Consider the following 27640-nt stretch of genomic DNA (forward strand, 5'->3'; position numbering starts at 1 on the left):
CGTGAATAATGATGTGAATTAGTTATTTTAATGTCTTCCAAGTGTACTTCATTTTGAATGATATCCTCTGATAGCATACACATGGTAAGGTATAATTGAAAAAACATGCAGCTGAATGGTTGAATGCAAAGTATAAATATACAGCTGCTAGCAGGTCAGAAGTCAAACTAGTAAAGCATATGCCAAATTCCCTTAGGGATCTCATTAGTGCACAATTGAATATACATGTAGAGGCTAAATGAATATCACTGTTTGGGTCTACAGTGGATGAGACAATGACTAATCAATTGTAATTAGGGTTAGATGCTATTATTGACCCACATGTCTAGAATTAAATGCCCCATTTGGAGATTTCGGAGGAGTTGAAAAATATATATGAATCTGTTCATGATAGTATGAGTGTTTGAAAAAATATTCTGAGCATAATTGCAACATTTTTTAAATGGAATGTCACTAGAGTCATTGCGAGCCAAAGCACTGAAGAATTCACCGTTAGTCCTAAGACTACTCTTGGTCCAGGAAAAACTCCGTTGGATATTGTGGAGTTGGGTGTAGTATCTGAACTTAGATACAATCATATTTAGGCCCATGTTTGCCTCCTCCCTAAAATAGCAGCCACTTGCTTTCTCTCCTCCACCCTTAGTGCTGCATTTTAATCATAACACATACTGAAATAATTATGGTTTAAAAAAGGAAAGCTGTAAGTCCAGTGCTATTGATTAATCAAAGAAATTTTTAAACATTTGTAAAGGAATTTGATTTTCATTTCTGCCTGGAATCCTCCTTATTCCCCTCTTGCAGCTTTCTTTTCTCTAGCTTTCTCTTTCACATGCCAGCACCTTTCTGTTAGAGACAAGCATCAGGAGCACCCAAAATGTCAAACAGCTCTGGCTTGTCTAGAGACCCGTAGGAGTAAACGTACAAACTGAAGACCACAAAGTGCCATTATCTTCCCTCATCCTGCGAAACTGAGGAATTCACATGGCCTGTTGAATGGATGTGCAGATAGACATCCCCGCTGCCTGCACTCTGCAATGCCATGAGTTTGGCAAGCAGTCGTCTTTGCCTTTCTCCCCCTTTGTTTTAGATTTGGGATTTGCCATTCTTTGATGAGTTTTCTGCATTTGATGGTAGTACAAATGTTTTATGTTTGATGAATAACCTCCCCCACTCTTTTTCCAACTTGTTTTTCTTCTAGTGCTCACAGTATATATACATACTTGAACAGTCACCTGGATCTGATTAAGAAATCTTTGCCTGTGGGTTTCCTCACTGTTGATTTACATGTTTGGCCAGATTTCCATGGTAACAGATCTCCCTTAACAGATCTGACACTAAAGGGCATGGTAAGAAACAGCCTTGTCTTTGCAAAAAGGTCAATACAGGGTAAAAAAAAAAAAAAAACCCAAAACTTGGAAGGAGCTTTTTTCAATTTTGAGCATACTCCTCCTTAGCTATTTAAACTGTCCCATAGGATTTGGGTTTCTTGCTGCATTTTGAAGTGTGCTAATGTTTCAGTAGAAAACCAGAGATTATTGTAGTTGAGATATCACTACAGCCACATTTATTTTCTAAAAATATGAGGAGTTTTGTGTGTGTCCCAGTATCTTTCCTAGGGATCACATTTCAGAGCACTGACTAGCAGCGCTTGCTGTTGTTAACTCACCTGTCTACCGAATTTTGCATATCTGTTGCACTGAATTTCAACACAAATTTAGTTATGCCTATCTGGGAAAGGAATGAAATATATTGAGGAGAGATTGCTTGATTTAAACAGATAAATGTTCAGTAAACGTGCTGTATTAGAGTTGTTGGGTAGTAAATTTCAACAGAAACTGAAAAGCCCCTCTGCTTATTGTTAAAAATGGGCATAGATGCTCTCATGATTGGAACTATGCAACCATGGTGCTTCATACCTCTTTGTTGAAAGGTAAACCTGATTTGATTCTGGCTTGTGGTTTTAAAAAGGCTACTTTTGGAACTTAATGGGATTGAAATACTGTGTTCTGTACAAAGAAATTTTCAGAACGTTGCAATCTGGGACCAGAAAGAGCAGCGTTTGGAAGCTGACCAGAGAACCTCTGCTGGGGAGGTTTTCAGCCCATCTTTAAATGTTTGGATGTTTCTCTTCACTGAACTTCATGGCGGTAGATCGGCTAGGTCACAAGCCAGGAAGTTACTGTGCAGAACTATAACTGAAGAATATCATAAGGGTATAATTTGATGATATCAAAATACCTGGTGATTAATGCAAAAATGTACTTCAAAATGTCATATTGTCCTTGAAGTCAGCGTCTCAAGCTAGTCACCAACACCAATATCTGCTGTATTTGAGGTTCAGATAGGAAAGGGTAGGCGTAAGCACTGCAACACGTTTTAGACCACAAACGAAGGAAACAATTAAAAAAAAAAAAACAGAGATGGCTCATATATTTGGGGGTCCTAATAATACATGTATTATTTTATAAAAGAATTATATGCTGCAGCAGAATCAGAATTTCCTTGGTATGATGGCTGTATGCAAATACTGGTAATAGCAACACATTTTTTCTGCCACAGTTATGGCTGCATTCAGCTGTTGCCTATGCTGATACTAATCCAGAGTAACTACAGTGCAGTATTGATTTATGTCAGAGTAAAGGAGGTTAAGATATAGTCTTTAATTATTAATTGTGTTTCAGTGTTAGGGTGCTTGGAAGGAAGGGGGAGAAATGCTTTTAAAAAGTTATTTTTATGTAATAGCATTTTCATATTATTACATTAAATACATTCACAAGCAATATCTGAGTCATAACATAAAACTGTCAGAGTTAATCTATCTCTAATCCCATACAATATGCCGTTTGTTCTTTATTTCTTTGCAAGGGCAAGAACAATTTATGCGGTTCTTCCCCAGATCAGGAATAACATGTTTAACATAACATTATGTGTGCAGCTCACAAAAGCAGGACTTAGAATTAGCACTTAAAACTTGTTACAACAAGAAACCGTAGAAAATAATAGAGTTTTACTTTGGCTGGATTTGTACGTTTTCTTTTTGATCTTTGCACAGGTTGTTGGACTAACATTGTCTCGGGGTCTGGATGAACTTGCCCTTATCTACTTGGCCACGATTCAAGCCATTGCTGTAAGCCATTTTAAGTGCATAAAAGAATAAATGAATTGTCTCATGTTCTGTGGCAGACTGATCATTCCCTTCTGCTAAACAGATTTCTAATAATAGATGAATTCACTTAATGGACCTCTTAAAGGAGCAAGATATTGTTTACCCACATTGGTGACTACTCCCTACTGTAGGATAATCGACACAGACTGTGGAGAAAATGTTCCCCTAAAAAGTTTTCTCCTTATTGCAATTCTGTAAATGGAGATTTTGCCTCTAGTGCAGATGTGAGGAAAGAGGCTGATACTATATGGGGCAGTGTTAACATCATGGGCTGTCTAGAGGGAAGCTGAGAGAGTGGAAAAAAAAAGCTTTGGCAGTTGTATGAAGGAACTTGCACTCCCCTAAAATGCCTCAGCTTCAGATTGTTCCTAAATCCATGGATTTCCCCTGCTTGCCTGTTAGATGAGTCAGAACTCTGTACCACAGCGAGTTGGAGTGGGTCTGGGATTCAGTTCATAACGCTACAGACCGAACAGACCAGATCTCACTCCTCCCTCGGTTTCCCTGCTGCAAGGCAAGCGGTTGTCTCGTGTGTAGCATTTCCAACCTGTGGCTGTGTTTCTGTTTAAAGCAGCGGGACTGTCTTTATGAAAATGTCCTCGATGTTTGCTAACGTGCAGAGATGGGTAATTTTATTGGAATACTTTTGTTTCTGCCCTAATTTTCTCTGGAACCCAGGATTTCCAGTTCACAAGAAGTTCTATTTTGAAGTGACAACCTGGGTCAAAGAAGTTGTTTTGAAACCGTGGTGCAGGGTATTTTCAATGGGGTGTGCTGTCCCCAGGCTCTGGTGACTGAAACTGGTATTCCTTTGACATCCTTTTTCTGATTTTTTTTTTTTTTTTCCCTAAAGTTTGTTGAACTTGAGGTGTTTTTGCAAAACATTAACAGTTTGATGAATTGGGGAGTTTTCCTGACAAAACTCTGTTCAGTTGGAAAACTTCCAAACTCCTCTACTGGTTAAACAACAACTTTGCTAGGCTGGGTCAGCCATCTGGGATATAGAGGGTGGGCGGCTGCTGTAAATTTACTGTGAATTGTACATCTTATGTGTTAACCCTCCCTCCTCAGCAAATAAGGAGAACTTAACCTCAGCCTGGAATTCATTGTTGTGAGTTTTAATCCTTTTTAAGATGAATGTAGCTTGGTTATACCTGATGCTTCAGTGTAATCCCACCATTTAAATAAGAATGTTTAGGAGAGTTTAAACAATGCCAGCGACTGATACTGCCCCCTGAAAGAAACTTTCCAGTATCGAACAGGTGCTCTGTTATTGTATCGTGCTAACGAAGTGGAAACGTTCTCTGCTGGAAATCCTGGGAAAGTCACCTATTATCTCATTATATGATACAACTCAAATTTTATTGTAAAACGCAACTACTGTGCTGAACACTAAATTCAGCATCTGCATATCTTTTTGTTAGCTAGTTGCACTGATTGTGAGATTTAATATAAAAAGGCCATACCGTACCTTTCATTGTAAGTTAACGGAAATTCTTAAAAAGCTATTGAAACAGTAACTAAAAAGTAGACAGAGCAGGCTTGTTTTTGACTTGCTATATTTACTAACTGCTAATGTGATACCTTGGAAATTTAGTTTTCCTCCCATACTCCATCACTCCCAATTTTAGCTTCACTTTTGTTGAAGAAAACAGTTCTCATTCAGGACAGCCCCAATCCTGTACCATTAGCTGTCTTCAATGGATGCAAGATAGACTTTAAACCTAAGGAAAAATCTTGTAAAAAGTGTAGGCCTGCCCACAGAATGTTAATCTGTAGTTTTCTTTTCAGCAGGAGACGCTTTTTTCTTTTTATATAAAATTTGCATTTGAAGCCCCTCAATTTGCATTTTCTCCAATCCAGGATTAAATTAGTTCCCCCCCCCCCCCCCCCCCCAGTGAAATAAGTCTGGCTTTAATTTAAATTGCTATGTGAATACAATTTTCCAGGCAGGTAAACACAAAATAATTTTCACAGCATGTTCTTTCTCAGGGTCTTTGACGTGTGTATGTTGTGAGAGAAGTTGTTAATAAATTTGAATTTCAGAAGTAGTGAAAGAGAATATCCTTTTAACTATTCATTGCAAAATGCAATGCAACAGTTAGACAGATGAGAACATGATCAGAGATATAATTGTGGCCGTCAAGCCCGTTCTGAGGAGACAGACTCTTTTTAGAGCAGTTTATTTTTCCATAATTAAAATGGTGGCTGTGTGATTTGGAAATTAGCCCTCTGTGTCAATAGGGAAGCGATGGATTTAGTCAGCTGGTGTTGCGGCTGCTAAAGTTCCTCATAACCGCTTGCCTGAAAAACCAAAATACATTTGAAGGCCTATCCAGAGTGGTGCCAGTCATTCATAGTAAAACGTCTCCAGTCTGATGAAGCACTGCTAGCTTCAATTTTCAGTAGCTTTTATTTGAAGAGGGGTTTATTGCAGGCTGCAGACCTCTTAATGAACTTGCAGTGTAGCATAAAGAAGACTTAAATGACAGTTCGTGAAAATCTTGACCAGGTTGTGTTTTGTGGGGAATCTACCTACAAAGAGTCAGCTTGGGCAAAATTTTGGCTTGAATTGGGCATTTTGTCAAGTCTGAGCTTCGAAATTAACTTCCAAGGTATTATAAAGAGCTGGGAATTATTTTTAGGCAAATAGTTTGTCAAAGAAATGGAAAATGTTCTTGCAAGAGGACAGAGAGAGAAGGTTGACTTCAGTGAGTAGTTGGAGGCAAGCAAAGCAAACAAAAAGAGAAATGATTTTTTTTAAATGGCAAAGCATTTGCTTTCATCATTCGCAGAGCGGAACTCTGAGCTGTTCTAATTTGAGTTTCTCAGAATGGAGACTGTAAATGAAAAGTACAAAAATATGCCTACATTTTAGATGTTTCAATTAATCCAGGCATGAAATGGAACGTTTTCTTTTGCATAGGGCAAAGGCCAAGAGAAATAGTTAAGCCAATACAAAATTCTTCAGGTTTTCCTTTTTGCTGAAAAGACAGAAAATACAGGTTTTTATTTGCTCCTTTTTTTGTTGTGTTCTGCTATTTGGCTTCAGAATTGAAATCTCTTTACTGAGAGTGATTTTCAGATGCTGTTATACAAAGTAAATAGAAGTTTTTGGTGGGGATGTCTTTGCCACGTAGGTTTTAGTTCCAGATCTGGAAATGTTTTCCGTACTCTGCTGCGCTTGGTCACAAACAGCTGCTTATCACTGCCATCAGTTTTTCCTGGTGCCCATTTCTGTGTCTTCTCATAATGCCTGTCTTCACCCTTGTCGGTACTTCCCTGAAAGCCCCATTTCCCTGTGTTATTGTGTACTGGTATGTCTTCGCTTCTTCAGCCAGCCCCAGGATGTTTACTGCAATATGCTGTGCCCATGTACTTCCCAATTCTTTGTGCCATCTGTTTGATTTTTCTAGTTCTTAATTACAATGCCTGTTACTGGCTGGAAGCTAAGCAGAGGCCATACCCCTGCAGGTCTGTTCCCAGCCCTCGGGTTACTGGTAGGGGCAGTTAGTAGTAGTATTCTTTTTAGCAAATTGTGCTTTAAGATCTGTTCCTGTGGCTGCTCTCCTGTGCTCATCTGTTTTGTTTTCCCCCCCCCCCCCCCCCTTTTTGAAGTTAGGAACAAGACATATTTTGGAAACTATGCAGGCTGCAGGGCATCATATCAACACGCTGTTTCTGTGCGGTGGGCTGAGCAAGAACCCTCTCTTTGTGCAGATGCACGCTGACATTACTGGTAAGTTAGAGGAAGTGTGGGGAAAGAAGTGTAAACTACTTTATTTTAGGTGGCTAAATACTTTGTCTTTGGAAAAATAAATACTTTCTTTATATAGAACTCTTATTTTGCTGGTTGGCCAAAAAGTGTGTAATGAAATGTTACTTCCTGCAAGACTGAATTTCCTGAAATTTAAAGACATTTGAATAACGCAGAGATGCGGTGCAAACAAAGCTCCATACTTCATATTGTTAGAAAATGGACTTCAGGAGAGACCTTCGGCATGGTTTCCAATCTGCAGATCTTAGACTTACAGGTTTTTTAAGGAAGTGCAATAGAATAAATATAAAAACCTTGCATGGAATTTTTAAAACCAATGTGTATAAATTACATGTCAGAGATGTTTCTCACTATCAGATTTTTAAAAATTATTCTAAACGTTCCATAGAAATTATTCCATTCAGTCAGATTACAAGCTGCTAGTTAGGTGAGGATAATGCCCACTACATTTTGTGAGCATGGTTTGTATAAGATGTGTTTTACTAAAACCTCTATTAGCTTCTTCCTATTTGAATTCTGTTGGACTTCTGACACTTCCTGCTCATGCTGGGCACTGTATCCATTATATAGAACAATTCTTTTCTGAATTGCTTCCATGTCTGTATCGTTAATATGGTTTAGGGGACAATTTCTGGATCCTTGCTGCTGCATGGTGTTGCGTTTGGTTTTGTAGAATTCCCGATGGGTGGAAGGTCCTGGGTATGTGGTTCATTACAAGAGGAGGTCTCAGGCTTGCGTGGTATTTTTGGTCTCCTTTAAGCCTGTGTGTGTTGGACATCTTAGCACACCTGTGAGTCAGTTGAATATACTTTAAAAAATAACAAAATTTAGTGTAAAAGACTTCAGAGAAACTTTGAATGATTTGTGGTTTGGGTGTATTTCCAATTAAGAGCAGTTGAGCTGTCATGAATAAAGTTTAAGGCTCAGATTTGGGGTATTTGGTCTGGAGATCTGACTTGCCCTAACATCAAACCACACTTCATAACCTTGATGCAGCAGGGAAGATGAAAATATGCTTATGTACTTACCTGAGATGAAAACAGAAATGGAGAAGCAAAAAGCATAATGCCTATTGACCTTAAAATTCACTAAATACATTGTAGTCAAAGTGATACTTTCTGTTTGTGAAAAATGCTGTTGTCAAGTCTGTGCCTTTCCTTATATAACTGAAATGTTTTAGGTGAATTTCAGCTATGTGTAGAGTTGGGATGCTGGCTCATGATGTGTAAAATAAAAGATCTGTGAAAAGGTATTCTGATTAAAATGTAATCAGAAGTTCTTTGACTGTAACTAATGGCCAAGTACAATTCAGTACAAAAAGGCCTTTTTGCAGTCTGGAGTTCTCCCCCATTTGTAAAATCAATGACTGACAAGGGATGTCAGAGTTCATCTAACTGAAATGCTCTTGGTTATGTTGAACTCATTAGAGCCTATCAGATAAAATAACTAACATTCCAGAATCAATCCCCCATTCTTTCCCGAAAAGAAAAAAATCTGAATATATTATTGTTAGCTGCAAATGCCCATGACTCAGCCATGCAGACATCCAATAGATAATTTCGCAGGCCACTTAAAAAGTATCTTGATCTTTTTGTTTGCCTGGTAAGAATTCTGTATTCACTCTGATGATGCGGGAAATGTGCAGTAAATTTTAGAGCACGCTGAAAATTGCTTACTGCTTCAAGGCCTGGCAAAGAGCCGTGTAGCTGTAAGCTTGAGTTTTAGATTTTCTGTTCTAAGTTGTCCCAAGTCCTGAGCTGTGGTCCATCTGAACCGGAGGAATGCTCAGGTGATTGATCCTACACTAATGTTTTCAAGGTGGATTTGTTTGGTCAGAGAAATTTAAGGGATGCTGTAATTACGCTCGTTTGCTGTTAGTAGTCACTCCAGCAGTCAAAAACAAGGTCTCACTGTATCCGCTTTCTTTCCCCATCACTCTGCCTCTGCTAACTGTAGGAAGAAATGGCATAAAGACCACTGTGGCACCTTTGTGTCACTCACTGAAAGATGGTTGTAAGGAGCTTTACGCTGGTGGAACAGGGCAAGGTTAGCATAATGTAACTGGATGCCTGGGGTGCAAGGTGAATTTGCTTTGTATCAATAATTTTTTCTCATATTAATAATTGTATTTCTCATTTTGAAAAGTGTGGATTTGCCTTTTCCTCCATAGGAGTTGTTCATGGCTCACTTCAGATCTTCCTCCAAATTTCAACTCCTTCTAATCTTACAGTTGGCTCTCAGGAGCAGCATTTTTTGGGGCATAATATCATTGAAGCTATTCACAGAAGGAAGCCCTCCTCCCACCACTGTGTTTGCATCATCATTCATTGAATGAAATTATCTCAGTAATGGAAATTTAGACACATGCCAAATACTGTAGGAATATTAAATTTTTTGGCTTACTGAGGATAAGCATCTGAAGTGCAGCTAGAAAAGTATTTAGACTTACGCTATTGTTTTAGATTTTTAAGGAGGATTAAGAAAGCAGGCCAATTTTTATTTGTTTATTAGTCTTTTTCCTGCTGTTTTTACACTAGTAATACAGGTCTTAGAAAACTTTGTGTGAACTGAGGGAAAGTATATTCGTAATAGTACCCATGGGTGATGAAACAATAATTTTTAATCCTACTTCAGAATAGATAATGAGTTTGTTTGTTTGTTTGTTTGTTTGTTTTTCCAGTGTTTTAATATTGTTGTCGAGTATCTCGCACAATTTGGAAGACAAGATTTCTCTTATTATTTCATACCTAGCTTGTGAACGTTTGCTAGTCATATTTTCATGTCTCCCAGCAAAACCAGACTGGCTTTGTTGTCTATATATTTAAAAACAAACACAAACAATCTTTTTTTTGTTTGTTGCAAAAGAAACAAAAAGGATACCACCCTGTTTTCCCCTCGAGGTCAACTTTTAATAGGCACGTGGGTTTGGAGGGTGTGGGTAACAGGTTTATACCAAGCCCTTTGAGATAAATAGCCAGTGTCTGGGGGTTTATTCTTTGTATACTTTATGTTCTGCATTAATATTTTGCTGAAATTGTTTTATTTAAATTCTGCATTTGTCTTGGAGCCTGGAACCACAAAGCAGAGAGATTTACATTAATCTACAGTAGACTGTAGCTCTGAATGGAGTTGTGAACATGGTTTAGTCCTTTTTGATTCCTTTTTTCTTTGTCTTTTTTGCTTTAATTATTTATTGTGCCGCTAGTGCAGTACTGCTATATTCTTCCTAACAGATGCATGGCTTTTTCTTGTATAGGCAAGCCTGTTGTCCTGTCCAAAGAAGTGGAGTCTGTTTTGGTGGGTGCTGCTATTCTTGGAGCTTGTGCTTCTGGGGATTTTGTATCTATACAGGTATGCAGTACCTGATTTTTTTTTTTTCCAGTTTTAATGCGTTTTACACTTTGACATTTGGCACCATGCACAGACTTTAATTCAAGTGGAAAAGTTTGTACCTTCTGCACAGCCGGACGAGAGCCAGCATCACTTTCTCTCCACCCTCTTTTTAACTCCGTATGTTATTTAGGTGTATTGAAGATTATTTGTCTTTTGACTGTAGGGACATGCAGGTAGAAGCTGCTGTCTATGAAGTTAGGCCATATAATTTTATAGACAAAAGAGGGAATTTGGCAAGGCTCTGATCCTGCAAGAAGGTCACACTTTCATCTCAGTTATATTTGTCCTACTTTCCTTCCTTCATATTAAGGAATGTTAAACATAAGAAACAACATAGCACTATTTATGCAGTAAAAAATGACACACCTATACCTCTTGTCTTGCCCACAGTGAATGCAGAGTCAATAATGAGGATGGAACTTCATGTTTATTCATGTTATTTCAGTCCATTAACAGTTGTAAAAGTAGCAGTAAGGCTTTTATGTTCAGTGGATCAGCCAAAGCATGACTTAGCTGCATTTATATAAACAACAGTAGTATACAGAAACCCAAAGAAGGGTCTGAATACCCAAAATCATATCTGTTTTCCCACCTGGCAAATCCACTAGTATAAGACGTGTCCTCTCCTCATGCTACACAAGGACACTAAACAGTACGCTGCATCCAGTTGGACAAAATTATTTATCAGGACGCTCCCTAGATACACTTTTCGTTATAATAACATCAGGCACAGGTATTTGTAGATGAAATTTTGCACAAAAACTTATCTGAATGTATTTTCTGAATAAGGAGGTCAGCTTCTTAACCTAGTTAAATTGATGCAGTTCTACTGGAATCAATAAAGAGCTCAACATAAGCTAAGGAACTGGGCCGTGTTTGGCATTTTTCCAAATGTGAAATCTTGAAATGTGAATATTCCACAGTGCTATGTAGCTTAGCAGGAAGAGCAGTTTCGTAAGAATTTTTCCATTAAAATTAATCCTATTGCAACAAATATATAAGGACAATATATATATATGTATTTAATAATTCTAGTGCTTGTAAGGAGAACTTGTTTGGATAAATGTAATTTCAGTAGCAACTTTTGGTGACAGCACTCTGTATTTAATTCTTACTCTTCTGTTAATCTTCTGCCTTCAAATACATAGATATTTCATTCCAAGTTTAAGATGCTTTCCACTACTATGCAATAACTGAACATCTCAAAACTGATTAAGTCTGTCTTCATAACCATTAGAAAAATCTAATGCTGCAAAATTTTCTGTGATGTGTTTTTATACAATTTCGGTGTATTAATTTACCTTTAGTTTTTAACCCTGCCCATATATATAAAAATATTTCAGAAGCATATTCAATAATGTCAGAACAGATATGTATATTTTATACATAGGTACATATATGTCAGCCGGCATAGCACACTCCTTCAGAAATCTTACTGAGTGAAACTAGATCCTTTGAACCAGCCATGTCACAGACTTTTTAATTTTAAAAGTGTGTGCTCTTTTACTGTTATGATATGTCAGGAGGTACCGGCCTCTTTGGAATGGTTTTTGGCTTGTCATAAATACAGTGCAGGTTCTGTGGGTCTTCCTGGAGCAAACTTCTCCTAAGGGCTTACCTGTGACTGTCAGGAGCCGGACTTCATGACTCCTTATGCTCCCTTCCCATTTCTGCTTGAATCAAGTAAGTTAACACAAGCACATAAAGAAAAAGAATAAATACAAATTGCAATCCGGTGCCTCAGCACTGCATAAGGAGTCTGGTTTCCCAAACGCAGCCTCTGCCTTTTCCAGTGCTTCAGCAGCTGTTTGTGCAAGGTCTGGTTCCAAGGGCTTTGCTAGTCAGCAGGAGTTTCCTTTTGTTTCACTGAGTTACAGGTCAAGCCCATGGGCTTCCCTGGGATATCTCTGAAACAGAAAAGGGGAAAGTAGTTTGGAAACTACTGCTATTATACATCCCACTGGGCGTTTGTAGCATGTTTCTTTCCATCCTACTGCCTGTGGTGATCACTGGGAGCCAGGTGAGGCCCTGAATCCTATCCAGGATGCCACAACGTATCTGCAGTGTGAAGAAAGCACCCTCTAAGTGTTTTGGCTTTGTGTGTGTTCAGAAGATTGTCATCAAAGAGGTGCCACCTGTGGCAATACCAGTTGTATCATGGAGCAAATATGTTAGATAATGTGAAAATACTTTAAAAACAATTCAGCTACATGGGATCAAGAAACGAGAAACTGAATAAATGTCTTTTGGGGGTTGGGAAGGCGTAAATGCATATCTAGCATTGCAGTTCAATAACCTTCTCTTAAATTTATTTTTCTAACACATCTTCCAAAACAAACCTTTCTTAGAGGTGCTGCTGCAAACATTCAGCATTGTTTTAGTCTTTGCAAATAACAGAGGTTGTTACCTGTCCTCTAATAGATGGTTTGTGCTTAATTATTGTGCTTTCCAAAGCTCTTTGTTTGCTCAGTCTAATAGTAAAGGAGAAAATTGAGGGGTTTTTACCAATAACCTCTTTCCTTATGTCTATGGTTGTTTGAAGGGGAATTTTTACTGTATTTGTCCCAGTGACTGGTCACATTTCTCAGAATGATTTTTGGACATTTCCACTCAATGTCAAAATCAAAACATTTAAAAGCTCTCTGGTTTTCATGGGTTGGCTGTTCTCCGTTTTCTAAAACTCGAGCATCTTTAGGACAGCTTGGAAATAGCACCCAAAGCCAGGATTCCTCAAAATCACTTCTGATAATCTTAGTCCAGCTTCAGCATGCTCTGCTGACAAAAGGACTGGTTGCTGAACAGGCACGTGAAACCCACAAGTGATTAGCAGTAGCAGTAGTGCTGCCAGGCTTCTGCTAGGGAATGTCGTATGGAAGTACGTGCATGTGTGCTGTGTAGTATGTGCACGGTTGAGCGATGCTTCAGGGAGCTGGTGAGCCTACGGAGCAGGGCTGTTCTTGTGTCTGCATGCTAAATCTGATGCTTTGGGGTTGTAACGTGCATTACATGTAAGAGTTGACCTGCTCGTGCATTCCGTCAATGTAGGGGTTTGGGGCATGGGGCAACCAAGTCAGATCCACGGCTCCGGCAGTCTGCTCTTCACTCTGAAAATCTGGACACGCAGAAAAGATCCTTAAAGTCTACCAGGGCATCAGTTTTCAAGACAGGAAAGAAGAGACGGGTCATCTAGGGAAGACCTGACTCTATGGTAACCTTATATAGTAATTAGAGTTAGGCTTTATTTAGCTTAATGGTTAAGAAATGCATTGGATTTGGATGGTATTTCCTTAGGGGTAAAGTATGTGGCTGTGGTGGTTGCTGTTACTCTCATACTCCTGTACTATCCCGATGCCTAGTCCTGTGGCATTCCGTCGTTGGGATTTGGAAATGGGGAAGTATCTGCTTCAGAGACACACTGGAGGATGTTTTTTCCAAGGACAGGCAGCTTACCTACATATCGCTGTATGATGAACCCAGTCAGAAGTGTACGTGAGACAACAGGATTCTCACCCTTCGCTTTCTTGGGCAGTTGGTCATAGTGGCTGGAACACTAAAGAGCTTTTCCTCTATCATTTGGTATTCCTAAATAAGTTTCTTTTCACAAAAGAAACAAGCGCCAGTGTACCTCCTGTCTCTTTTCCCTTTCTATACTACAACAGTGACTATTTGCAGGATGCAGCATTTTGTTCTAATTCTTAATTTTCATATCTTTTTATTTGTATTTTGAGTGATTTGTGGAGTAAAGGTTTTCATGCTTTCTATTGACCACATCTGTATTGGTACCAAAATTCTCAGTATGCTAAGCCTTTACAAAGAAGCATTGGAAATGAAGGTTATTGCAAAATTTGTAACCATACAGGTTAATTTGCTAGAATCTAGTGTGTTTTAAAGCTCAAGCCCCCTGAAGCTGTAATTTCATCTTTAGGTAATTCTATCAAGGAAAGATTTATAACCTCCATCTCTCCTGCCTGGTCACCATATGTTGTTGCTTCAAAGAATGTTGACTTCCCTATTTTCCTCTTCATTTACTCTCCCTGCATTTTTCTCCTCTGTGGTAAAACTGAATTAAAACAATTGGTCTATCCAAAAAGAGAAAAGAACATGCAGTGTGGTGAGTTCTTCCACATTTCATCTTTTGGTTATTTAGTCTCTAGAATCTCTGGAAAGGGGAGAAAAATCTGAATTTCTTCTTGCAACTTGGGTTATCTTTTAATTTGCCCGTACAAATGCTACACCCTTTTTCTTCTGGTGGTTTTGTTGTGTCTTGATTGTTGTGCCTATGAGCTGTAACACAACCTGGCTGGGTCACAGAAGACAGTGCTGTGTAAAATAGTATGACATAAGGATTTTTGAAATACACACTGTATTTTTGGTTTTTTAAATACGTGCTGCACTGAATGAAATAACCTTAATGTTGCTGGCTTAGATGGGTCAATTTATTGGTTCTAGCCATTCCTTTCATGCTGAGCAGCAGGATCCTGGTTTTCTATGTGATTGTTTCTGTAGTAAAAATATAGTTTCCGGTTTAGCAAGCCAGCAATTCCTTCTCAGTAAAAATGTTCAATAAATAAATGTCAAAGTTTCCAGTATATCCTCGTTACTCTGCCTCACTTGTATGTAATTGAAAATGGGAAGAAGGTGCTGTTTGATTTGGCAGTCATCCAGCTCTTTTTTTTTTTTTTTTTTGGATAGCCTACTCTTTGGGACAAAGCTGTACACCAGGGAACAGGATTATTGCCTTATAAAATCCTGCAGCCCACTGACTATTCCTTAATTGCATATTAAAGCAATTAATAAAATTACCTGTATGAAACCAGATTACCAGATTTATTTTGGATTTGCTGTCTTAATGTAGGTCATTGTTACTGGCTGATACGGAAGAGAAGAAACTTTCTATGATTTACTATAATACATTTTACTGATAACTTTCTGTAATCAGCTTTCAGTAATCATTTTTGGTGTAAAACATTGAGCCAGAAATTAAGAGTCTACATGACTACAAGATTTTTCAGGTATAAAATTGACTTTTAAGGGAGGTGTAGTCTTTTCTTCGTTTGTTTTGGTTGTTATGCAAGTTGGTGGTATATCCTGCAAAAAGATAGGGAAAAGCTTTTTCATTGTTTTTATAAAGCAGATTGGAGTTATATAAAAATTAGCCGGATTCTATAGAAAGAGGTGTTAGGTAATTACCTAATGTGGATTAGCTGAATTATTTAGCAGCTGTAGCAGCTGAGCAACTGAAGTACCCCGTAGGTACAATTTACAGCCCTGAAGCAGCCCTAGAAGCTATGTGGATCAGGGTCACCTGGCTCACCTTCAAGGTAACAGGCATAGAGTCCGTAACTATGAGGGAGATATATTGCAAACAGGGGTTTGAAGTTATGATGGTGCAGGGGAAATGATTCACTTACAACTTTGTACTAAAGGAACTCGGACGAGTTTTGTTTGTGCACTGCTTGGTTATGCTTAATTTAATGGACATCTCCTCTCCGTTGACTAAGGAAGTTGTTGGGTGATATAGCATAGAGGATAAAATCAAAAGCAAAACCCACAGAAAACACAAGTTTTATATACATCAGCCAGGAAGAACACGAGATATGCTGTGTATCCGCCTCTTAACAATGAACATGTTACAGACTGTCATGAATGTAAAGAAGTTCTTCAGTGCAACGGTTAGTCCACAACCTTGGTAATGGACCAACTGGCAATTGTGAATAGACAACGTGTCATAAGAACACCCATAAATAGTACTGGGCCATATTCAACATTTCTGCTGACAGAACTGGAGGGGATTCGGTTATTTCCATTTCTGGATCAGGCAGTCTCTGGTGTAATTTTGTTCCACTTATTTCAGTGGATGTGCTTCAGTTGATGATCCGATCCTCTATTCCTCTTCCAAAGCATTACCTGTCAGGTCATGGATTGAAATTAATACAAGCGTCTTCTTGATTTCCATATTTTCAAAAGCAAGAACCAAGTGACAGATCAGGGAGGGGATAGTTTTTCCTTAGAAATGGTAATGACTTGGGAAATCAAAAGAGGAAATAAAATGACTTCTCCCTGTTGAGTTAGGGAATGTTGCCTTCCCTCATCTCATTAAAGATTTAAAGCACTCTTGTTTTTGAGCAGGGTGAATTAGTAATTAAGTGCTATAATCAACTTGTGTAAACATAATATTGAAGGAGAGCAGTGAATTAATCATTTCGTTGGCTTGCCTTACCCAATTAATGCACCTTTTAGTAAAAGCCTTCCTGCCGTGTTGGGATGGTTTTTTTTCTCCTGTTCCCTTAATCAGAGGATTTTGGAAAGGCAGAGGAAGGAGATGGTTGTTCTTACGCACCATGCTGTACACAAGGAGTGTTTTAAGGTGCTGTGATCTTGCCTGCCTTCTCTTCAAAAGCTCCAGATTTGTACCTGTAGAGTTTGAGCCCTAGTTGTAGTGGATACCATCCTTGGGCAAAGCTAGGTGGCAGCTTTTGCTTTTCTGAGTAGTGTATTGGCTGGATATGGCCTCTTCATCTAAGTGATTTTTTAAAAAATTCCTTCCTGGATTGTATATGATCAGTCTCAATTGACAGGACATGTGCTCCATTAAAAAATGACTTTAAATTTCAGTGCATAGCTTATATATCTACTGTTAGAGAGAGTATTCTAATGGTGAAAGAGCTGAATCTTCGTAGTCCATTCATTTGTTGTTCTCTCACTTATAACTGGCAGCAAAGTTGTCAAGGGATGTCATGGACAGTTCATGATGTGGACTCTACTGCTTGCTGAGAACCAAACTCTTTTCCACGTAAGCAGCTAAGATGTTCAATGGCTGTGGAGTATATTTGCAGCTAACCAGACCTGGACTCAAAGCAGTGACTCAGCAGTAGAACTCTATCCCTTTACCTCTTTGCTTGGTGTTTTGACACTGAAATACATCTTTGCCTAATTGAAAGGGGTTTTTTCTCTTGTGTAATAAAGTTAGATTCAATATGGCATGCATGAAACCACCAAGATACTGGCAATGCCTCTGGCTTTTGTATAGAGTCAGCTGCCTTCTTACCAGAAATCTTTAGAGAAATATAGATGAGAGAGAAAAATTAAAAGGCAGTGATTTGATGGCCACTGTCCAGTTCCTTGTGGCCTAGTGTTTATTGTACAAAGAGTGCCTTTTTAGTTAGCATATTTTGGCCTTACTGTCAGAAGCCTTTGCAGTAAGGGTAAAAAACGGATGAATCACAACTACTCTTTTGCCCTAAGGATGATCCTTCTGTATTAAAGCTGAGAAATATAAATGCTTGTCTGTCTCTGCCAAGCACAGAATGAGCTTTCAATCACTTTGAGAGTGTGATTTTTTTTTTTTTTTTTTTTTTTTTTTTTCACTTTTCAAGCCGCAATAAATATGCAGAAGCATTTCTTACTTTCTTTCAGCTGGCTTCAGTGGACAGTATTTCCATATAGTTGGAAATCCTCTCTTGGTGGGAGTTAAATCACACGTACAAGCACTACTACTTAGAGAGTCAAACAGCTGAGATGTGGCTGTAGCTGATAGCACGATGCTTTCACAAAAGTGCTAAGAAAAGTACCCTCTGTCTTGTTGCTGTTTACTGACATGTGATACTGGTTGACATCTGTTGCCCTTCTCATTTGAGGACTGTTTGCTTTACTAACTTTAACATTTCCACATTGCTATGCTGTTGGAAGTGGAGATACACAAATCTCCTTGGAGTCCCCAAGGTCCTTTTAGGAGAAGCTGAGCTGCCATCATTTGATATCATCCTGCTGGCTGCCTTTTATATTGGAGTTGAGAGAAATAACTCTGTTGCTGTTAAATGTTCTTGGTGGAGTGCAAAGTCTAATGCTATATGTTGTCATACATTTGATGTATTATCAGATCAGTACATGCTGTACAGTAGTGTTTGGTTCATTGTCACATTAGATGATTTGTAGTTGGTTTATATCACTTGAAATTATTACAGGTAAAAACTTGTCTAAGAAAATGTCAAAGTTTGTTGTAGCAGGTCATATAGCTACTGAAATGACAGATGATCTTAGTCCATAATCATAATGCAAAATTCTCAGTTAATGTAAATCAGTATTGCTCCAGGATTTCAGAGGAGTGACACCAGTTTACTCCAGTGCCCTGATCCAATCAAGCACTTAGGTACATCATCTAACTTTCAAGTAGGCAAGAAGCTCAGTTGAAGATAAGCAGGACTGCCCATGTGCTGAAGTACTTTACTGGATCAGAGCCCAAACAGGAATCTGACACACAGTTCACTGGTAGATGACGCATCTTGAAATGATAAAGGCTGTTAGAGCTCTTGCAGTTGGTTCATATTATTACCCATTCAGAACCAAGTTGTGGGTGCTGTAGGTAATAGGACACAAAGGCGGTGTCTTTTGTTAAGTGCTGTCCTTTTGTGGAAACTTAGCATGCTCCGTTTTAAATGTCAGCGAGTACACAAATGTTCAGATTTGGAATTTCTCAGTAACTCTTTAATGATAAGGAAAGGCAGCTGCAGTAAGTCAGTGTAATATATTGGCTATAACAGAACTACCCATTCACATTAGCTGAGTATTTGGCACAGAAGTACTAACGTTGGAGGCTACAATCTCAGAAATCCAGGACTTAAAGATGTGGCCATATTATTTTTCTAAAAGTAGGTGGTTTAATGAAATATCACACTAATGAAATGAAATGAAACGTGGCCTTTTATTTGGACATCAGTGGAAGGAGATGGGGCACTGTGTTTTGGGATATCAATGTGACTTACCTGTTTATTAGTTCTGTCTGAGAGTGGTGATAAAGATTTTATTACTTATTTTTCACATTTATGAAGATGGACTGAAAGGGTAATAAAGACCTCTGAGATGCTCGAATGACCAAACAAATCTATTTAATCTTCTGTCTTTATGCTGAAGGTGTAGCCGGCCTTGCTCATTGGCACAGCTCCATTGACTTCACCTGAGTTCTGTATCTTGCATGCACATAACCCGATTACCGTGTTAGAAGCAACCATATGTATGTAAACGTAACCTCTTCTGTCTGTAGGCTCAACACGTATATCGTCATGCCTTTTAGCTTTTAATAAACTCACATCAGCTGATGTTGGCAAAGAATAAGATTTACTGTTTTGTTAATCTGCAGAAGTTGAGACTCTTACTAAACCAATGGTATGCTTCTCATCTGTCAGTAAGCCCAAGACCTGGCAAGCAGGAGAAAATATGCTGCCTAGAATAGTTCAGGTTCTGCTGCTGCATATTTTTGTAACAAACCATGAAATGACCATGGTGGAGTTTGTCTAAGGAGATGTACAATTAGTTGATTTTTTTTCAAGCAAACTAAGGCTAAGATCAGCTTGTAGAAGTAGTTTAATAATATCACAATGTTACAGTTTTTCTAGCTTGCTGGCCCTGTCTTTTCTTGAGGAAAGCCATAAATATGAGGAAGCCATAAATGTGTCTTTATAGTGGATAGATACATTCTTTAAAATGTACCGTGATCCATCTCCTTTCTATTTTAAGGACAGATTTTACCCGCATACCCAGAGACATAGCTGAAGTCATTTGGACCTTGGACTCCCCTTCTGTCCAGGCCATTTAAGCAGGGAAAAGTGTGATAGCAATATTTTATAGGAAGGATGAGTACAAAGGAGGATACCATGGATCCTTTGTAACTGTCAGTAGCCAGTAAGTTCCTTTTCAGAGCGTGTCTTGCTTAAATGATGTTCGGGATGTCAAACAAGTTAAAGTCTCTCTGCCCTCACCTCTTCAGTAGCTGAGCAGAACAACCTTCAAGTTATGCACTGGAGAATTGGAAACTCAATCTGGCTACATTGTGAGATTAATTTTCCATCTGGGATTTGCACTCTTGCTATGTCAGCGCAGGGGATCAGACTGTTCTGTGGCAAAGCGCAAGCATGTAGAGTCACAGCGCTAGCTGTCTGAAATGCTTGAGGTTTTTTCACAATAATTTTTTTGAAGGACATTATGATCACTTAGTTGTGGGATTTGATGCCAGTAGTTCGTACCACCAGGACATACTTTTGCCACTCTATATTTGAAGAAGTTTCATAACTTACATATACTATGTTGTCCTTTCTCCTAAAGATGTCTAGAGGGGTTTGTTTCTCAAAATTTGCCTTGTTTGTATAGTTTAACAAGACTCTGTTTACTATCTAGGCATTTCTAATACATTTCATTTTATTGTGGTTAACAGTAAAGACATTTTTCTTTATTCCCTTTCATATAATCATGGATCTGAAATGGTAGAGGAGAGATCCCGTAACCTTTATTAGTTTTATTAGCAATAGAAGGCAGTTGCTTTATTAGCGTACTGGCTTTCCTCATTCTCAGAATTGGAATCCAGTTCCTGTTCTCCTTTCTTTGTTCAGCTAAGTCATAGGTTCTTGTTTCCTTGGTTTCTTAGATATAGACATATAACAACTATTCCCAACTCTTGCTTGCTTTCTTGTTCTGAAGCAACTTTTCACACATTTCTGAGGCACCCTTTGATACTAGAAATTGGGACAGTGACATGTAGAGAGAATCCATATGAAATTGCTTCATGGCTCTGTTCTGTTTTTACTGGGACAAGTGTTCACGTAATTATTAGCAAGACCATAATTGTCACTCTTGAGGGAAATCTAGGCAGAAAGGCTAACCACCAAGTGGGCATGGAAAAGCATAAGTTGCTGATTTTTGCACAGATACTCCTCCAGATGAGGGTTGAAAAACATTAGAACAACATGAATAAGGAGAACCGCTGTGCCCATATCTTGCTGGGCCTTGTAAGTGTGTATAAACAGTGAAAGTGCGTTGCATTGTCATCTTTCACAAGTGCACTTTTCAGCTAAGAATGATTTATAGGCCATGTACTCAATGTGTAGTACTCCTAGGAGTTGCATTCACCAAAGCATTACTAACCTTCAGTACATAAATGTATTTTGACCCATGTGGAGTCTGTTTGTGTGAGCACCTGCTGTAAGTTGCTGTTTTCTGCACAGCTTCCAGATAGTCCTTTACCAGGTAGAAATTTTAGGGAGGAGTGTGGGTGTGTAAGCTCTGATGGGAGCACATCGTTTTGTCAAGGAACAGTGTAAAGGGATGTGCACTGCACTCCTCGCTGAGCAGAGTGGAGTGGTTAGATCTCACCATGTCACATCTTTTAGAGCTCTGGAAGCACAGAGGACCTTCCAAGGGAAAACACTCTGGAAAATAAACCAATTTCTCATCAAAATTTTCTCCTCTGAAGAATCTCTCCTCAACAAGAGTATGTGTGGAGGGCTGTACTATCACCAAGCCCAGCCTCCCCCTCCCAAAATTGTGGGGTGGAGGATGATAATGTGTCGCATTTGGAAAGTCCCTTTGTTGCCCAGCCCTTTAGCTCAGAACTGAGTTAAACACCTTGGATATATTCAGCAAAGCGTTGCTGAGTCTAGCAGCCTTGTGTCAGACTCCTTTTGCTTTCAGAATGCCTGGTAAGACTTGATTTTTGCCTAATTTTCCTGGCCTAGTGTCTTCCTATCTGCTGTCATGAAATCACTAATATCTGTTAACTTTAAGTAGTTTAGGTATTGAATCCTGTATCTTTAGACTAGACTGAGGGAAGCAGTGTTTGAGTGCCTTACAGCAGATAAATTGGATATGTGTTAGCTTCTAGGTTGGAAGCTGGCACTTAGCTCAGGTGAAAGAGATGAGTAATGGCCCTAAAGATGCTAAGCTGTTTGAAGCCCTTCTGATAAATGGGGTCTTTTTGTGATGAGCTATCCTCACTTTCTTTGACTGGTTGGTATAAAAGCTTTGTATATACAAGCACATTACTCATTATTTACTGGTCCTGGTTGTAAGGTTGTTTAATTTTGCAATAGTCCCATCTAAGGGATGATTCTTGCATTGCATGAAAGGGAGACTAAGCAAGCTTTGCTTTTCATTTGCTTTGTGTAACTTTGTCCCTGTAGAAACACTGGCTAGCCAGCACATGGGCCATAAGACACAAAATGCCAAACTTGTGGCTTTCTGGACATGGAAGTTCCACTCATCCCAGAGAAGAACCACAGGACTGGCATGGAAAGAGAATAAAAGAAACATGAGAAAGAAGATAGGTGTGGTGGAGAATGGGGCTTTTCTTTTTTGGCACTAAATCCCCGATATCCCCGCCATCTCCCTCTCCCTACTCCCACTCTGACACTGTTTATTCTTTCCTCTTGTATTCTTGCCGCCTTCTTGTTCGTGCCTCTCTTTTGGTGAAATTTTTCTGCTTTTTCTTCTTTTCTCATCTGTTGATTCTTCTTCTCCTATTTCATCTTATTCCTCTTCTTTTGTTTTCTCTCTCTCTTTCCATGCTCTTTCTGTATCACAGTCCCTTACCTGTGTCCTCACGTCATAAAAAGCAAAGAGGGGATGAGCTTGCGGCTCATTCAGTGCTGCTCCCTCAGGTCTACTCTAAAGGCTTGTAGGACTTCAGTAAAGCGTTGTGGTGTATCCTCTGTTTTATGGGTACAGCACAGCCACACAGCACTGACTGGGCTGTGCCAGTGTTCTTGGACTGGAAGAGGAAAGATTTGTGATGGCATTGATCACAGTGCTAAAATAAACCGCCCTCCCTTAGCCAGAAGGATGTGAGTTTGTAAATGCCAGCATTTTATACACAAAAGGAAGGACACTGGCTAAGGAAGCCAGCTGCCTAGGTTAGCTGTTCAAGATCGGAAAATGGCAAGTCTTCAAAAGCAAAGAGACAGAGAAAGTCATTTATATTAAAACAAACTCTGTCATGAGTCATTTGACTTCTTTTTCTCTTACACACATAGTTTATGTCTCAGGCCTTCTAAGGCCCGAGTAACATCTGATACTCTTTAGGCTGAGCCGGCTCTAATAAGAGTAGGTTCCTGCTTCCAGTTACAGTGTACCACTTCGAACTCTGTTTAATTTGAGTCTTGTGTTTACAGGCTGTAACTATTACTTATTTGTCATTTTTATGGTAATAGAAAAGATTGTTTGTCTGTGATTCAGTCCCAGACATGCTGTTGAATAGTTCTGTATCCTCAGCATCAGCAGAGGAAAAGTGGCCCGAGAGGGGCTTTTACTTTTTGCCTCATTCGTTTTCCTCACGCAGCTTCGGTCATGCAGGTCAGCAGGCACAAGTGGGGAGGCAGGTCCCTTGCCATCCCTCCCAACCACTACCTCGGTCTAACAATATCAGCAGAGCATTGCTCCACATTTCTCACACAGTTTGCATATGAGCTGCATGTGATTTTTCTTCCCTTCTCCTTTAAAAGAGCCAACACCCAAGTGTACACTGTCTGAAAAATACAGCTTTTCCTTTTTTGCCATTTTTCTTTCTTTGGTCCTCTCCCTTTCCTTTGTCTCCTCCCTTCTCCTCCCAGGTTTTTGTTTAAATATTTTTATCAGGTGCTTCAGGTGCAGAAATAGCTAATTGCAGCTAGAAAATACGAAAGGTGTATGAATTCTTCAAGCCTTGTTAACTGCTTCTACCGAGGCCTATACAGACCTGGAAGGGGAAAGTGAAACACAAAGGTCAGAAAAGCTTTGTCCCACTCCAAAGCTTACAGGGCCAGTGTTCAAACATCCCAGCCAGCTTCCCTGGGCAAGGATAACCCTCTGGGCCCGCTGCTAAAAGTGACTGCACCTTAATTAAGCAGCATGACTCTTGTTCCCCCTAGTGGCTAATTACACAGGATCTGTTTCACGCGAGCATTTCATTTAGCTGCCTTTGAACTTTCCTGCCTAATTTTCCTCCTATCCACATTTTTTGCTGTGTTTTGTAACTTTCTCAATTTCTCCGAATGATGGCATTTGCCATTCTTTTGATTGTGACTTCAGAAAGCAGGAAAACGTACTGTGGATCGATAATACCTTATATCTGCAACACAGCAATAGGATTTAGGGTTGGAGAGGTTTTTGCACATATTCCACCCATGCATGCTGGTTTTTTTCTGCAGCGTTAGCCGTAAGGGTTAAGGAAGAAGGGCTTTTCCTTGTTTATCAGCATCCCTGTTCATATTGTAACTCCTCAAGTATGAGCAGATACGAATGTCCAGAAATGTTAGACACCTCAAATCAGCAGGCTTGTTTAAAGTCCTTGAGATAAGAACTGAATTGGCTGGCTTTACGGATCAAACAAATACCACGTAAAATGTAGTGTAGTATTTCTTAGTGACAGAGAAAAAAAGCTGTATTTGCCAGTGTAGTTCTTATTAGCAGCCTGGTAATGGGAGATAATGCATATATTGGGTGACATACTCTGTCATCAGCAGTACTAGTTCAAACCTAGTATAAGCTACTGTAGTATCAAGTTCTTCTGAGTTTACCTCGATATAAATAAAACAGAATTTTGCAATGAGAAAACAATATGTGTTACCTAACTTGAGAGTCAGAGTACATGGGCTTTATTCCCAGCTTTGCCACTGACTCGGTCTGTGACTTTGGGCAAGTTGTTTAACTTTGTTCTTCATCCAGCTGATTTGTGAAGCAGATGTAGTGATGTTTAAGTACCTCAGAGGCTGGTTTTATAGTTATGTTAAAGGTGATAGAATGAAAAATGCCAAGAAGATCTGTGATGATGCTAATGGTGTTGCTCGGGTGGATTAAAAATAAATAATGAAAAGGCCTGTAGACTGACAACCCAGTTGCACATAATTGGAACATCTTTTGACTTCTGAATGGGAAAACAAAGTCTTACTTTAGAACTGCAACGAGATTATTATGTGTGGTAATTTTCATTACTATGTATATAATGACAGATGGCCTATGCAGTATGGCATGAATACAACTCTGAAGTTTATATCAATTTTTCATATTTACAGCATTCATGACTTTCAAACGTTGTGTTCATTTACAATGAAATGCACTTCATGTGGAGAATTCTTGGTTTTAGAAAATATTTGGGCAGGAATGGGAGACCACATCCTTTAAAGCAGAAACTCACGGTTTGTATTGGCAATTCCTTAGGAACAACAAAGGCTAATTCAAGATCAGCATTTTCATTCACAGGCTTGTAGCTTTAGACATCTATTGCTGTATCTAACACGTAACTGAGAGAGACTGGGTGCTGGTTTTGCTCAAGTTGCAGTTGAAGACATTTGCTGGAGACTTCTGAAAATCAGATGTTATCCTTTTTTGACTGCAGTGGGATCAGGATTAGCAGAAACAACAGATGCATCTTGCATTGCTGAGCATTTTTTGATTTGCGTCTGAAACTGGTTTGTGACAGGTCAGTAACCCAATGAATGTAATGTAAAACATTCAACAGGATAAGACCTCCTCGTTATAACTGTATCCTTTTTCTTGCATGTCTGGGTTGTATTTTTTTTTAATTAAGTTACTGAGTTGTAGATGGCCTGCATTCCTTCTGTTCCTGTAAAAATGAAATGACTGACAGCTTTTCAGTTGCACATGGTCCTACTGTTTGTTGGAAGAGGAGGGGGTAGATGGGATCCTACCAAATTTTTGATGTATTATATATAGAGATAAAAGACTGTTGAGCATGAGAAAACCACTCTTATCAAGCAGTATAGCTAGATCTGTTATTTATCTGGTCTGATTTTATATAGATCTTCACAAATTATTCTAATACCAATAACCAAGCCAGCGCAGAACAATGGGTAAGTGGACTTAGAAAAGTTGTACAGTAAAATTAAGACTTTCATCAGAGAAAAGTAATTTAATTTCCCTCCCCCCATTCTAGACTTGTCACAGCCAAAGAAATACCTTTGAACAAAAACTGGCTTTTATTTTAGATGTGCTGTATTAAGCAATTTCCAAAGTACAAAATTGCTGCTAATGGAAAAGCGAAACAAATCTGGGATTTTGAGCTAGTAGAGTATTCGTGCAAGTAATTAGCCTGTACAAAAGGAGCATTCATCTTGAAATGACAGATAAGCGCTAAGGACAGGATTGAAAACTGTAAATATGTTAGCACTTTGAGCGAGAGCAGAGCTTCAGCACTTGTTAGACTCATCAGCTGCTGTAAACAATATGGATCTTTGAAATGATCTCTGCTGAGATCTCAGCACATTAGATAATGATATAGTTGTTCATTTTTGCTTCTTCTGTTTTGTTTTTTCTTTCAGAAAGTACTTTCTGCAAAGAATAGGCCTATGATGCTGCCAGCACACACACTTATCTTCCTCCATGAGCAGACCCAGTGAGGGCTGCAGAGTCACTGTGGGGAGTAAAGAACAAGCCTGCAGAGCTGGGCTCTGCGTTTCCCGATTTATGCATGAGTGAGGAACAGTATGTGCAGCTGCAGTACAACTTTCCTCTCATGGCTGTGCCTCTACTCAAGGCTAGGAAAGGCTCTTTGAGGTCATCCAGGCTCAGTTCACAGTTAGGAGGCTTCTTCAAGTATGATTTTAAAAGGCAAGCTGTTCAGGTGGTGGCAGCAGTTTTTCTTGTGTAGCTTTGCGAAGGGTTAACAGTGACTGAACTGTAACAATGGAGGGTTTCATGTTGTGAAAACTGCATACAGTAGAAATTAATTTGAAGCCAATAAATCCACTTTGCAAAGGACACTATAAAAAGCTTGCATACCACGATAACTCGCAAACGCTCACTGACCTCGCTGAGGTTCTGATTGGTGACCTACAAGTGAAAAGCTCCATGAGCCATTTGAGTCTCTGCTATTCATCTCTTCTCTCGGCTTGCTGTCTTTAAATAAAAGGACAGATCCTCAGCAGCAGGAATTGGCTCAATTCTGAGGATCAGCTGAATCGTGAAGCACAAAGTGTTTTTTCTTTAGTTGTATCCCACATTGGCTAGATTTCCCTCCTAAGTGTTTGATACTAGTCTAGTGGCATTATTGATTCTCATGGAATATATGAGAAACTGAGGTGCAGAAGGCTTGCGTGACTTGTCCAAGATTAAAATTCAGGAGCCAAGGTATCCAGCTGCCCTCCTTACAGTCGCAGAAGTTGTGCTGGGAAGAGCTTTCCCCCATAAGTGCTTCAGGAGCAGTGGGTTAGAAATTTCTCATTAAAGTGAGTGAAGGGGCAAGGTTTCCTTGGAAATAGGAGGCACAAGGTGCAGCTCACTGAGGGCTTCTTTAAAAATGGGAAATAGGATGGGACAGCAAAGTAAAAGTAGGAATAGTGACCAGCTGGGTGTTGTAAGGTGAGAACAACCCTCTGGGGGGATTCGGTGCTGTTCGCCTTTCCCGGAGATAAAAAGGACAGCCTACGAACAAGCTCACTAACCCTCCCACCTAGCCAAAATTTGGAGGTGGGAAGGTGGAGAGTGTCTAGTGTGCTCTTCTCTGCAAGATCTCAGCTTTAAAGATAACCCCTGAGGCAGGATGG

At 39.3% G+C, this 27640-nt stretch overlaps 1 protein-coding gene across 10 annotated transcripts in view; it reads left to right on the forward strand.

Moving 5' to 3' along the window:
- Window positions 1-27640, forward strand: part of FGGY (FGGY carbohydrate kinase domain containing) — a 301140-nt gene that overhangs the window by 261499 nt on the left and 12001 nt on the right. For 3 of the 10 annotated variants that reach the window (XM_041127624.1, XM_030031897.1, XM_041127627.1), the window contains 5 exons: window positions 1199-1346; window positions 3053-3127; window positions 6583-6640; window positions 6789-6905; window positions 10201-10295. In XM_041127624.1, the coding sequence (XP_040983558.1) occupies window positions 1199-1346; window positions 3053-3127; window positions 6583-6640; window positions 6789-6905; window positions 10201-10295 (493 nt within the window). Of the gene's footprint in view, window positions 1-1198; window positions 1347-3052; window positions 3128-6582; window positions 6641-6784; window positions 6906-10200; window positions 10296-27640 lie in introns of all 10 variants that reach the window. The other 7 variants (XR_003925914.1, XM_030031900.1, XM_030031898.1 and 4 more) reach the window with 7 other exon arrangements.

The sequence above is a fragment of the Aquila chrysaetos genome, chromosome 12, assembly GCF_900496995.4.
Source record: "Aquila chrysaetos chrysaetos chromosome 12, bAquChr1.4, whole genome shotgun sequence".
Taxonomy (NCBI): domain Eukaryota; kingdom Metazoa; phylum Chordata; class Aves; order Accipitriformes; family Accipitridae; genus Aquila; species Aquila chrysaetos.